This window comes from Phascolarctos cinereus, unplaced genomic scaffold (genome assembly GCF_003287225.1).
Source record: "Phascolarctos cinereus isolate Bilbo 61053 unplaced genomic scaffold, phaCin_HiC Scaffold_5;HRSCAF=322, whole genome shotgun sequence".
Lineage (NCBI taxonomy): Eukaryota > Metazoa > Chordata > Mammalia > Diprotodontia > Phascolarctidae > Phascolarctos > Phascolarctos cinereus.
The window spans coordinates 154,335,382-154,348,363 of NW_027555958.1; the positions used below are offsets into that span (position 1 = coordinate 154,335,382).

Sequence of the window (12,982 nt, forward strand, 5' to 3'; positions counted from 1 at the left end):
TCAAGACACTGCTCTTAGAAACCAATGTGCCAAGAATCATTCTGAAATGAAAAGGGAGTTTACAATGAAAAATAAAAAGTACTCCTTAGCTGTTTTTCCCAGAATTACTGGGATCCCTACTAAATTCTTACCTGCAAAAATTATTCTGGCTTTCAAAGGAAGCTTCTACAGTAACAGGTGCCCTCTGAAATTCACATGTTTACATCTTATGCAAAGTAGTTCCTTTAGGGCACTGAAAGCATTAGTTATACATGTTTCACACCATAGGAAAAAAATACATGATTCTAAAATATCCACTAAACATGTTTAATTTTTTTAAAGTTTTTACTTCAATAATACTAACAAAGTCCAATGTCTCCTTACTGTCCTTCACCTACCCCACACTCTTTTCTATTTTCTTCCCTCTCTCTGTCTGAACCTGGGGTCTTTAACCATTTCCATGTCATGAACCTCTTTAGCAGTCAATCTGGTGAAGTTGACAGAACTCTTCTTACAATAAAGGTTTTTACTAAATGAAATAAAATACAATACATAGAATTACAAAGGAAAATAATTAGAACAGTTACCTAAATTTAAGAAAACAACAAATTTCCAAATGCCAGGCTCAGAATCCTCCATCTAAACCATACCTCCTGCTCCTCCAAGGTCCATCTCAAGTCTCACTTCCTCCTGAACCCTTAAGGACTTCAGCCCACAGGGATCCTTTTTCGCTAAATTCTCAAAACTCCTATAGGCACTGTTTATCAGCACCATTTCTGGCCAAACCCAATTGTGGTGCTGCCTTGTGCTGTTCTAATGATTGTAAGTTCACTGACAGCAAAGGCCTTGTCACGTGCTTATTCTGTATTTCCTACAGGACCTAGCACTGGGCTAGGAAGAGACATTTGTTTAACTGACTACTGAAGAGAACACTGGCTCTTTGATGTGAAGCCAAAGAAACCCTCGAATGAAAACCATCTCCACTGCTATTTAGGGTGTGTTACTGTGGAAGAAGCAAAGAAAACTCAAGGGTTTAGTCAATGGATCTTCCTAGTTTCTGACTTTGACTTCCAATACTATAGAAAAAAAGAGATGAATCATTAAAATGACCACTGAAACTGCTGAAGAATAAAATTCTTTAATATGATCTTTGTCTCTCATTCCCACCAAAATCTCTTAAGGGCCACTGGCCCTGGCTATGCTTTGAGTACTCATGTTCCTACCAGGGGAATGAATGGATTTGGGATGAGGGAAGGAGCGGCATCAGCTCAGGACTGGCAGTATCTCTGACAAATGTATTTCAATGTCAACTTAAGTTTCAACAACTCACCGTTCTGCTTTTCTTCCACAATTTTTCTCCATTCAATCTGAGTTCACCTTTATAGAATGCATCTTCTATTTTACTTTAGGGGAAAAAAAGAGAGAGTGATGCTGTAGAGTAGTATTGTATTTACAACAGTCAACAGACTTGCTGGAGAAAGTCTACCAGCAATAGTGAATGAATAACTAGGGGACTAAATTGATTGTTCACATTGAAAGCAATGCGGCATCAAGGGTTAATTCCACGTGTGTCTAAAACAATGACACCAAAGGCCATTTCCGAATCAGTGAACTGATGCACAGATGTCACACTGCTGCCCTTGTGTTGCCAACTAGTACTCTAATGAGCCCAACATGGGCACACGTTGAGGTTACTGTCTAGGGCAGGGCCTCTCTGGTATCCTGCCACCTGGGAACTTGTCTGCCAATTTATCAACCTTATCAACTAAGAGCTGCCAAATTGGTGAGATCCTCCTAAAAAGAGTTACTGTATTCTTTATCATCATTTTTTTTTTGCTCTAGGAAATCGGAAGCAGTACGTACAGTGAGTGCCATCTACAAACCCCACAGCTGTACTGCAATTAAACAGCTGCTAAATGGGCATCTCCCATGTTTATCTCATCCTACTGAAATTTATGTCGCAACTGGATTAAGAGAAAAGACACAAAAAACTATCTCATTTTCACTTGGCTTTTTATTTTTTTAAGACCATCAAATAACAAGCAAGGGGTTGTTTCTTTTTTCTTTTGTTGTTGTTGTTTTTCCTGTTCTCTGTGATTTGGCTTATATAAACTAAGTAGCAGATATGCCTGTGGTAGAGAGAAAAGCCACCTTAGTAGGACCATCAGACTTTAGAATGGAGAATATAGGGATCATTCTGACTGGCCAGAGGAGAATCAGGCCACTATGTGCTGATGGCAGTCACTGCCACTGACTGCCTGAAGCTCCAATACATGCTGTGTCCATACAGGTGTCGAAGATGCATCAAGGCACTGAAAAACTAAACAGTCCTCTATATACACACAGGATGTCTGGCAAACTGAACGCTTGAATAAACAAGGGAATAAAGTGACAGAGAAAAGTAATGCTTAATAAACTCAACTGTGGAGAGTAAAATGCTTTAAAGTTATCAGCTTCCAGAGAATCTTCACTCTTTTTATAGCTAGCTGAGCAAGAGGTACAGAAAAACATTAATGACTCCCTAAAAAACTGTTTAAAAAATCAACTTGTGTGACCAACCATCCTACGCCTCATCCTTCCCCATGGATCCAAAAGTAGCCAAAGGCCACTTTTAAATTAACGCCCCCCCATTTTTAGTATAAATAATATGGCAAAGTGGAAAGAACTTTGGTCTAAGAGGCAGAAGACCTAAGTTCTGTTCTCAACTCTCCCCAAAACTCGCTGCGGGGTGTCAAGTCACTAACGTTTATAAACCTTGATTTCTCTACTTGTAAAATGAGGATACTGGATAAGATGACCTCTTGGGAACTTTCTAGCTCTGAAATTCTGTGATTCTATTATTCTATGCTATTAGTCATCCAGGGTGGGCACATGAGTATTTGTAAAGCTAGACTACATCAACTGATATAAAAAACAAAATAGCTAATGGTTAGTACCATCATACACCTTCCAAACTTACTTTCTTGCAAGATCCAGCCCTGTTTTCAAGATGACATCATACCGAAAAGAAGGGACGACTTTCTCCAGATCCTTATAGTCTTTTACTACATTGGGGTCATCTTCAAATTCATCTTCCTGCTCACTCATCTCTCCCCGATCTTCATCAGAATCATCGTCATCATCTTCTACTTTCTGCAAAGCTTTTTTACTGGTCTTTTTAGACCCTGTGTTGCTTTTGAGTCTTATAGAAAAGAGTGAAATGCATTCTGGGGATATTAAAAGCCCTGGGAGTTTCACAGAGGAAATGCCACAGAAGAATAATGTTCTATAGTTTGATGTGTTTAACTGATAACTAGCAGAATTTATGTACTGACTCCAAGAGGTACAGGGTTTATGTGCAAGAGATGTCCCCCAGGGTCCTATCCAGACATTCGGTTTTCTTAAAGCACGGATGGGCAATCTGAGACTAGTCATAGCACACATCACCTGAAACAGAAGACATTAAATCAGATGTATTTTCCAAATGTGGTATTACTGAAATTGCATAACATAAAAAATTCATAATATAGACCTGCCATCTCCTTTTCTTAGGTCGAATTTAATTCTTTCCTACAGCTAGAGGATATGATTCAAGTAAGTGACTATGCTCCACACATTCAAAGTAATTAAGCCATTTATTCATACACAGCCTTGGTTCTACTTAAGGAAAAGAATTAGCTTTGGGAATAGTGGCCAAGCATGCCAATGGGTACAATTATTGGTAATTTCCTAATAATTTTTTTTTAAAGTTGGAAAATTATGTAGAGAAAATTTTAAGGAAAATTCTTCTGTAAATAGTGTTCCTGATTATGCTAATGAGATGTGATAACAAGGATTTGTGAAATCCAAAGAAAATTCTCAACCTTCCCTCATTTCAACCTCCTTCCTGACCTCAACCCAAACTGCTAACTAGCTAAATCGAGAGATTTGAATTTCACTTCCTCCTCTTCCCTTAGCATTTTCCTTATCTTGTTCTATCTGATAGAGAATGGATGATAAAGATGAACAGAAGGGACTTTTGGCTCTGACTAGGTCACCAGAGGCAAGGTCCCTTCTCCAACCCATAGCAGAAAAATAGGCAAGCCAGGAAACAAAAAGACAAGGGGCTGAGGGAGGGTAATATCAATGATATAAAAATTTTCATATACCACCAAAGTGAGCCAAAGAACAATCAATTTACCTAGAAACCACCTTCTTATAGAATATATAAATAAGCTTCCCAATGTGTGCAAAACTGGTTTTAGAAACTGATTCTACAACCATAAAACACAAACGCTTTCTAAATGGCCAACAGTTGGTACTTGAGTCTGAAAAAGTACTCTTTTGCTAAGGTTATACTTTACAATTGATATCCTTTAATAATGACACTCACAGTTCATTATCTTTTTTCCCCTTTCATCTCGCCATATAACACAAAGTGTTCAACAATAGCCATCCACAAGTCTCACACAAAAGCATGCAGTTAGAAGCTACTGTGACATGCTGCCAGCCTCCATCTGCTGCCGTTTGGGGCCTTGTTTTTTGCTGGTTTGATGAGACAGAAGAACGCTAAACACACGACCTCCTGTCCTAGTGCTTTCAGGGTCCCCTAGTCTACTTCTGCATCTCACGTAAGAAATAGAGCAGGCTCAAATCAGGGGCTGCTTTTACAGAATAGCTCTAATTTAAAATTCTCCCAAGAAAGTACTTCCTGTGATGTAAACAATTTATCAGGCAGTGAAAGCCACACACTGTCATATGGCTAACCCAACTACAGGCCACAGACTCTCAGTCACTTACTCATACTGATGAAGAAATACTGCCAGAAATTACTTTTCATCCCATCCTGTCCCATTTGGCAGAAGACGGGTCATAACTATTAACAGAAGGGACATTTGGTCCAGAGTAGTTTACCAGAGAAGGCCATGGAGACAGAGAAGATCTAGATCAGTAACAGTGAAGAATGGCTGGCTTTATATAGGGCTTTAAGGTTTACAAAGTCCTTTACATGTTATTTCCTTTGATCCTCACAACTCCATGAGGTAAATGCTGTCATTATCTCTTTTTAAAATGTAATTAATTTATTTTGATTTATCAACAATCACTTCCATAAGCTTTTGAGTTTTAAATTTTTCTCCCCCTCCCTCTCCAAGACAACATGCAATCTGATATAAGGTATATATATACATTCCTATTAAACATATTTTCACTTTAGTGATGTTATAAGTAAGAATTAGAACCAATAGAAGGAACCACCAGAAAAAGGAAACAAAACACAACAGAAGAAAAAAAAATATAGCAAGTAGTATGCTTCGTCAATCTGCATTCCAACTCCACATCCTTTCTTTGGATGTGGACAGCATTTTCCATCATGAGGCCTTTGGAGATACCTTAGATCCTTGTATTGCTGAGAAGGGTTAAGTCTATCAATTTTAGTCGTCGCACAACATGGCTGTTACTGTGTACAACATTCTCCTGGTTTTGCTCACTTCACTCAGCATCAGACCACACAAGTCTTCCCAGGTTTTTCTGGTCTTCCTGCTCATCATTTCTTATAGCACAATAGTATTCCATTACATTCATATACCACAACTTGTTCAGCCATTCCCCAATTGATGGGCATCCTCTCAATTTCCAATTCTTTGCCACCACAGAAAGAGCTGCTATAAATATTTTTGTACATGTGGGTCCTTTTCCCATTTGTATGATCTCTTTGGGATACAGCCCTAGGAGTGCTATTGCTGGGTCATTATCCCTATTTTAAAAGTGGGGAAACTAAAATTGAAAGAAAACAGTGACTAAGTATCTGAGGCAGGATTTGAACTCAGGTCTTCCTAATCCATCAGTACTATGTAATCTAGCTGTTTCTAGTGAATCTACATGTAACAATAATAGGATTAATTTAAATTTATATAACACTTAAGGTTTGCAAGGCATCAAAACACTAACAACCCAGAAAGGGTAGGATCTATTCTATTTATCACTTTGGATAAATTCTGAACTGGGACTTGTGATTTCATCAGTATAGGAACCCCTTCTCTGCAACTTGTAGTTTTAAAGAGTTGCCTGGGAAACTCAGACATTAGGTGACTTGGGCAGGCTGGATAACTGAGGCACTCTGGGGCACTCAGAGGTTAGGTGACTTACCCAGTCACATAGCTGATATGTCATCGGTAAGACTTGAAACCAAGGGCTACAAACTGAGAGACTAGCTCTTCATACATTACACAATGCTTTTTAGCACTTCCAAAATCTACTTCCTCTCCCTCCCCAAATCACCAAGTAACCAAGACTTGTTACTTAACCTCTTCCTTTTCTGTGAAAGAATATACTTTCCATAACACCCTGAAATACTTCATAAGCTAAGGGAAGAACTATCTGCAACTCAGGAGACAGGAAATATTGCGTACCTTGGATGAGGGGAAAGGGCAGTGTCTCTGGAGTCAAACACTATCTCTGATGCTTAACCTCCCTGGGCCTCAGTTTCCTCATCTGTAAAATGAAGGGGTTGGATTAGATGGGCTTAGAGGTCTCTTCCCTATGATGGTCTTCCACTGTAATAAGTTTCAAGTTCAAGCCCTTCTACTCCCATCAATAATAATAAATTTAATAGCTAGTATTTATATAGCACTTCAAAAATATTTTCTCATTTAATCTTCACAACAGCTTTTGGTGGTACACACTATTATTATCCCCATTTTACAGATGAGGAAAATGAGGCAGATAGAAGTTAAGTGACTTGCCCATGGTCACAACAGCTACTTTGTATAGCTAAGGCCCTAAACATGGTAGCATCAGCTCAAAATAACATGTTGCATCAATTAGATGCATTAGTGGGGTGCCTACCCAGTGGGGAGGGATTAAGGCACTGAGTTTTTATCACTTTTGTTAACACACTTCAGCAAATTATTTTTTGCTTTCTGGTATTCATGTAAAAGGACTGTAACCCCTGAACGTAGGGACGTAGGACTAGAGATTTAAAGCTAAGAGACCTTAGAGATCAACTACTCCAAACCTTTCGTTTTACAGATGGGTAAACTGAGAGACCCAGAAATGTCAAATGACTTATCCAAGGTCACTCAGGTAGAAAGTGGCAGAGTCATGATTAAAACCCAGGACCCTGAGGCCAAACCAGAGCTTTTCCCACTAAACGACAAGGCTGTCCTACGGACAATCAGATACAACATTGGTGCTCGGGTTAGAGGTCAGGGCTATACCTATTAGATTTGGAAGTCAATTCAATTCAGCCAACATTTATGAAGTGACTACTCCATGTAAAATGCTAGGGATGGAAATGTGTAATCTTATGGAAATCACTTGCCTTCTCTTGCTCAATTTCATCTAAAAAAAAAACCCAGTGGGTTGGTCTAGAGTATGTCTAGAGCCCCTCCTAGCTCTAACTCCTGTGATCCTATGTTCTCTGCCAACTCATGCCAGCTCTCCGTGGCTTGAAGATCTGGAGTCAAAAGACCTGAAATCAAATTGAATCTCTACAATTCCACTGGATAGGATTTTGAGTAAGCCACTTAGTAGTCCCTTAGGACCTCCACCTAGAGTAGATAATTCTAGACAAGAATAAGTGGATAAGGATAAGGTCCTCAGGGCACCAAGATGGCTGGAAAGAAGAAACTGTCACACCTCCTTCAAGAGGAGCTTTGACTTTTATAGCATTTACTTAATCCCACTCAAATCTTTCCTTTTTGCATGCACAATTCCTACCCAGTCCTTCCCAAATTATTCCAGCCTAAAGACATTATGGATCATAAAACTAGAGGCCAGAAACCCTGAGGGTCTTCCCCTCCCAGTTCGAGATAGACAGACAGATAGATAGATATAGATAGATAGATAGATAGATAGATAGATAGATAGATAGATAGATAGATATATTTTTTTTAATTAGGTAAAGAGGCCATTCTGTGCCTCATTTCTTACCTAGCCTTAACCACTGAATGGGCACTGCCTCAATCAAACTGAGACCGGTTAAAAAGGCCCAAAGTCTCCCACTGCATCCAGAGCTATCTCCAGTCATCCTGATCTATATCTCACCACTGGACCCAGATGGCTCCAGCAGAGAAAGTGAGACTGGTGACTTTGCCCAGCTCTCCCTCACTTAAATCCAATTCACTTGCATGTCATGGCATCACCTCCCTGATGTCATGGCCCTCTTTGAAAATGAAGGACAAACAGCAAAACTAGTGCTAGAAAGAGACCTCAGAAGCCATCTGGTTCAACCCCCTAATTTTACACAATGAAAAAACAGACCCAAGTAAAATAAATGATTTGCCTGAGGTTACACAGGTAGCAAATGTCATAGATGGGATTTGATTCTAGGTCCTTTGACTCAAGAGACAATGCTCTTTTGAAGGCGAGAGTCCCACCACTGGGGACTCTCAGGGCAATCTGTCTTAGAGCTCTCATAATTGGTACCATACCACAAACCACTCATCTATTGTATATTATTATCTCCTCTGTTTCATGTGTTCTACACTCCTTAAAGGTCAAGACTAAACCCAACAAAGTTCTGTACTCACACTGGGGGAGGAGGAGGGAAATTAAGGAAGAGAGGAAGGAGGCTAGCAACACACACCTCAATCAATCCCTATTGAGACTTCCACTATCAGGAATACTTAAACTCATTTTGTGTCATGGATCCTTTAGGCAGTCTGGTGAAGCCTATGGACCCCTTCTCGGCAAAATGTTTTTAATATATATGATACATTAGATTACAAAGAAAACAAATTGTATTGAAATACAGTCTTTAGACATGAAAGCTGCAGTCATATAGGATAGTAGTGAGGAGTGTAAATATTTTGAGATAGCTCCAATTATAATGTGTTATAAAAATATCTGATTTCTATTGGTGACAATGTCACGGTACCGCTAATACTAATACTCTGGCTTATTGCCTACATTCATAATGGAAAGAAACGCTAAATTTCAGTCAGAGGTTAGTGAAAATAAAGATATAATTTTTTTTCAGACTCCATGAAATGTATCTACAGGACACCATAGATTCCAAATTAACAACTCCTATTCAAAGACAAGGGAATCTTCTACTCAGTCAGCTGCACACCCCCACTCCTGCAGAGAAATTCTAGGAGTTATAAAGGGCAATGGGCTCCTCAGAAAAGAAAAGAATTCCAACATTTATGCAGCACAGTTAAGGTTTACAAAGTGATTTACATAGACTCTCATACAATCCTCACAAAAACCCTGGAAGGCAGGTGCTATCATTTATCCCCATTTTGCAGGTGGGCAAACTGAGGAGACAGGTTAAGTGACTTGCCCAGAGGGTCATGAAGTATTTAAGAATCTGAGGCTTGCATTTGAACTCAGATCTTCCTTTCTGCAAGTCCCCAGTGCGGTAAGTTAGCATTTTTTTCATGGTGCTTTAAGTTTTGCAAAGAACATTTGAGCCACACACACAACCACCCCGGGAGATAGGTGCTACTACTATTCTCCCCTTTTACAGAGTAGGAAACTGAGGCTGGAGAAAGTGACTAGCCCGAAGCCACAAGGCTGTTAAAAGCGTGTAGAGGCCTCAGCAGAGCCCGGCGTCCCCCAGATTCCTGGCCTAGCGCCCAAGGCCCTGCGCTGCGCCCCGGGCTCACCTTGCCCCCCGCTACCCTCCTACCCCTCCCCCAAGGGCCCGGGACTCCTCCTTGGCCCCCTCCCCCCTCGGCTCCCCCACAGGAAGGCCACAGAGCCCTGCGCCTTTTCCCCAAGGTCAAGAGCACAGGGAAACCTGACGCTCAGGTTTCCGCAGTACAGAGCTTCCCCACCCCCTCCCCTGGGGCTACCTCCCCCCTTAACGCTCCCCCTGTAGCCCCCCACACCCACGTGGGCAAGCCCCCACACACATTCGGGGCTTGTCCGCGGATCTGGGGACGTGGGTGGGTCACGCGGGCTCCGGCTGCGCCCACCCGGCTTAGAGGGGCGTCCGGTGGGGGCGGGTTACCTCAGTGCGTGAAGGGGCGGGGACCCCTCGACTGCTGCCCCGGCCCGGCCTGACAGCCCCTTCCCCTTCCACCCCAGCGCCGGCGCAGAGCAACGAGGACAGTGGAGAGCTGAGAGAGAGCGGCCTGGGGCTGCCGCCGAGCGGGGACGGCGGAGCAGCGACCCCTGCTGGAGCTGCGGGCTTGGAGGACTAGCCCCAGAGCCTGGCCCAGGCCACGCCCCCGAACCAGCCCCGCCCGCGCCCGGCCCTCCCGGGGCTGCACCCTGCCCGGCTTCGCCCTCCGCAATGTATTCAGCCTCATTGTTCTCTCCCTCCTTCTGTCCCCGATTCTTCCCTTCTGCCTTCCTCTTTTCTCCCTCCTTCGTTCCTCAACTTCTTCCCTTCTTCTGCCTCTCTTTTCAATCTCTTCTGCCTCCCTTTCAACTTCTCCCTGCTCTTCCTTTCTTCCCTCTGCCCCCTCCTTCCATTTATTCCTCCCTACCTCCTTGTCTTCCTCTCTTTCTTTCACATTTTCCCCTTCCCTTTTCCTCCTCCCTATATTCTTCCCCTCCTCTCTCCCATTCTCTTCCCTTTTCCCTCTATTCTTTCCTACCCCTACCCCCCCTTTCTTCTCCCTCATTCTTGGTCTCTTCTCTACTCATTCTCCTTTTTTCAATCAACCAGTCAATAAACATTAAGTGCCTACTGTGTGCCAGGCACTTTGCTAAGCTCTGCGGATACAAAAAGGCAAAAAATAGTCCCTGCTCTCAAGGAGCTTACAATTGAATGGGGAAGGCAACATACAATATATTCAGAGCAAACTATAAGTAGGATAAATAGGAAATAATTAAAAAGAGGGTAAGCCTTGGCATTAAGAGGGATTAGACAAGGCTTCCTCTAAAAGGTGGGATTTTAGGTGGGACTTTTCCTCCTTCTCTTCTTCCTCCTCTTTCTTTTCCTCTCTCTTCATTACCCTCTTACTCCCTCTCTTTATGTCCCCCCTTCTTCCTCTCTCCCTTTTCTTCCTGCTTTTCCTTTCTCCCTCCTGCTCCTTCTCTCTTTGTCTCCTCCTATCTCCTTTTCCTCTCTCTCCTTCCGGTTCTTTCTCTACTTATTCCCTTACCTTCCTCACTCTTTTACTCCCTGCTCTGTCCTTTGCTTTCCCTTACTCTTCCACTTCCTTAATCTTCCTCTTCCCCCTTTTCCCTACCTCTCCTTACTCTCCTACTCTTCTTACCTCTGGCCTCTTTTTCCTTCCTGCTTCCCTACTCACCTGTTTTATCCTATCTTCTTCACTCTTTCTGCCTTCTTTCCCTCTCTCTCTTACTCTACTTCCCCCCTCCTCTCCCTTTCTCCTTTTCTTTCCTTCCTCTCTCCCCTTCAGTCAACTAATCAATCAACTAGCACCTCCGTTGACTTCCTTTCCCTCGTCTGCTTTATGCTTGAACTTTTCCTTCCTAGCCCTCCTCCAACTCCACCTTCTTCACCTATTACTTCTCTGGTCGCTATTATTGCTCTGTTAATTCCTGGGTCTCTAGAAAAGGAAAATTCTCCAGGGTCTGGTCCCAAAGAGAAGTAAGAACTGTCAGTGGCAGAGTCCAGGCTGAATAATCAGTGACTTGCCAGGATGATCTTCCAACAGGCTTGGGCAGGGGGAAACAGTACATGAAGCTTAAGGAATTCTTTCTCAAGAAAGTTGTACCCTGGCACTTTGAAAAGTTTTTATCACATCCCCTCAATTAAAAAAAAGCACAAAAAACAATTATCAGCTGTCTTCTAAGTGTTTGAAGGGATGTCAAGATGAAGTAGATTTGTTCTGCTCCAGTGCTTAGCATGTAGTAGGCTCTTAATAAATGTTGATTGATTGATTGATTGGCCTCAGTGAGCAGAATTATGGGTGGAAGCTATAAAGAGGAAAATTTAGGCTTGATATGAGGAAAAACTTCCTAACAACTAGAACAATCCAAGATTGAAATGAACTGCCTGGTAGATGATGATTTCCCACTGTTTGGAGGTCTTCAGGCAGAGCCTGAACCATTTTTGGTTATGGCAGAGCAGAACCATTTTTCCAGTATGTTTATTTTGGAAATTCCTTTTGTTATACTACATGGCCAGTAGTGTCTCTTCCAACTCTAAAATTCTTTGATTCATTCATCTAATGTGTCATCCATTTCGTCAGAGTGCCACGAAGAACTTAAGGCATTACAGCTTATGAGATCTCATCTAGCTACAGTTATTGTTGACTATTATTGTTGTTGGGTTGGTTTTTTGTGTGTGGGTTTTGTGTTTGGTTTTTGGTTTTTTTAAGGATAAGGGATCCTTTCCCTAGTCAGCAAAAGCAGCCCTCTGTAGGGCAGGCTATGACACCTTGTGGGAGGAAAGAGACAAAGGTCTAGCCACTTTTCATCAGGTTCTTCTCATGTAGGATCTGGTGACCAAAGTCTAGCACTCTGTGAAAATAGGACTTTGGACTACAAATTGTTGAAATCGAGCCTTTTAGCCCAGGTTCAATAAGATTTAACCAGGAACTGAAGAAAGAAATTCAAGAAAACCGTCTGACGCATAATGTTTTATTAATTTTCATGTGGGTGGTCCTGTGGAAGCATGCTAGGTTAAGTTCAGGAAACAGTATCTTGTTCCCCTACATTTGGAGACATGTTTCTTCGTTCTTTTTATATCTGCAATTCTACCTTGAGGATTTGCATTGCCCTCATGCTTTGCTTTCTGTATCCAGTAACAGCAACTTATAAAATTTGTAGCATTAATTGTATACTGTATTTAAAGCTGGAAGATAATGCAAAAGATGTATATCATGTCACTCCAGTTTAGCTAAAGTGTTTATCCATTGCATCACACATTAGTTTTTGTATGTTGTATATGCTCTTGCCTTTTCCATTAAGGTGCTTTAAAAAAATGGATTAATATTATAGTGGGACAATAAATTTAAAGGGAGTGGGGCATAGGGAATAGAAGTCAAGAAGCCCTGCCTTCCTGTCCTATCTCTGATATACCAGTTATTTGCCCCTGAGCAAGTCACTTAACTTCTTAGTGTGCTGGGCAACTCTTTAAGATTAAATTGCAAAATTGGTACCAGTTAGGGACAGGCAT

General features: G+C 41.7%; 1 protein-coding gene across 3 annotated transcripts; it reads right to left on the reverse strand.

The window, feature by feature from the left end:
• Positions 1-290: 290 nt before the first annotated feature.
• On the reverse strand, positions 291-10,021 carry LOC110201372 (mitochondrial transcription rescue factor 1-like). 3 transcript variants are annotated; one of them, XM_020976952.2, is made up of 4 exons: positions 9,896-10,021; positions 6,348-6,429; positions 2,939-3,405; positions 291-1,382 (listed from the first exon to the last, which is right to left on the reverse strand). In XM_020976952.2, exons 3-4 carry the CDS (start codon positions 3,400-3,402, stop codon positions 1,298-1,300), a joined length of 549 nt encoding a protein of 182 aa, XP_020832611.1. In that variant the 5' UTR covers positions 3,403-3,405; positions 6,348-6,429; positions 9,896-10,021; the 3' UTR covers positions 291-1,297. The 3 variants fall into 3 exon arrangements, with proteins under 3 accessions (XP_020832611.1, XP_020832610.1, XP_078011338.1); XM_020976951.2 differs by lacking the exon at positions 6,348-6,429 and having other exon boundaries at positions 9,896-10,019; XM_078155212.1 differs by lacking the exons at positions 6,348-6,429; positions 9,896-10,021 and adding an exon at positions 9,798-9,821.
• Between the last annotated feature and the right edge of the window lie 2,961 nt (positions 10,022-12,982).

Excerpts from the sequence above, each read along its gene's own strand:
- LOC110201372 (XM_020976952.2), bottom strand. The coding sequence starts at position 3,402 with ATGTGTGCTATGACTAGTCTCAGATTGCCCATCCGTGCTTTAAGAAAA. Across the intron at positions 1,383-2,938 it reads GGGCTGGATCTTGCAAGAAA|TAAAATAGAAGATGCATTCT; the intron begins GTAAGTTTGGAA and ends TTTCCCCTAAAG.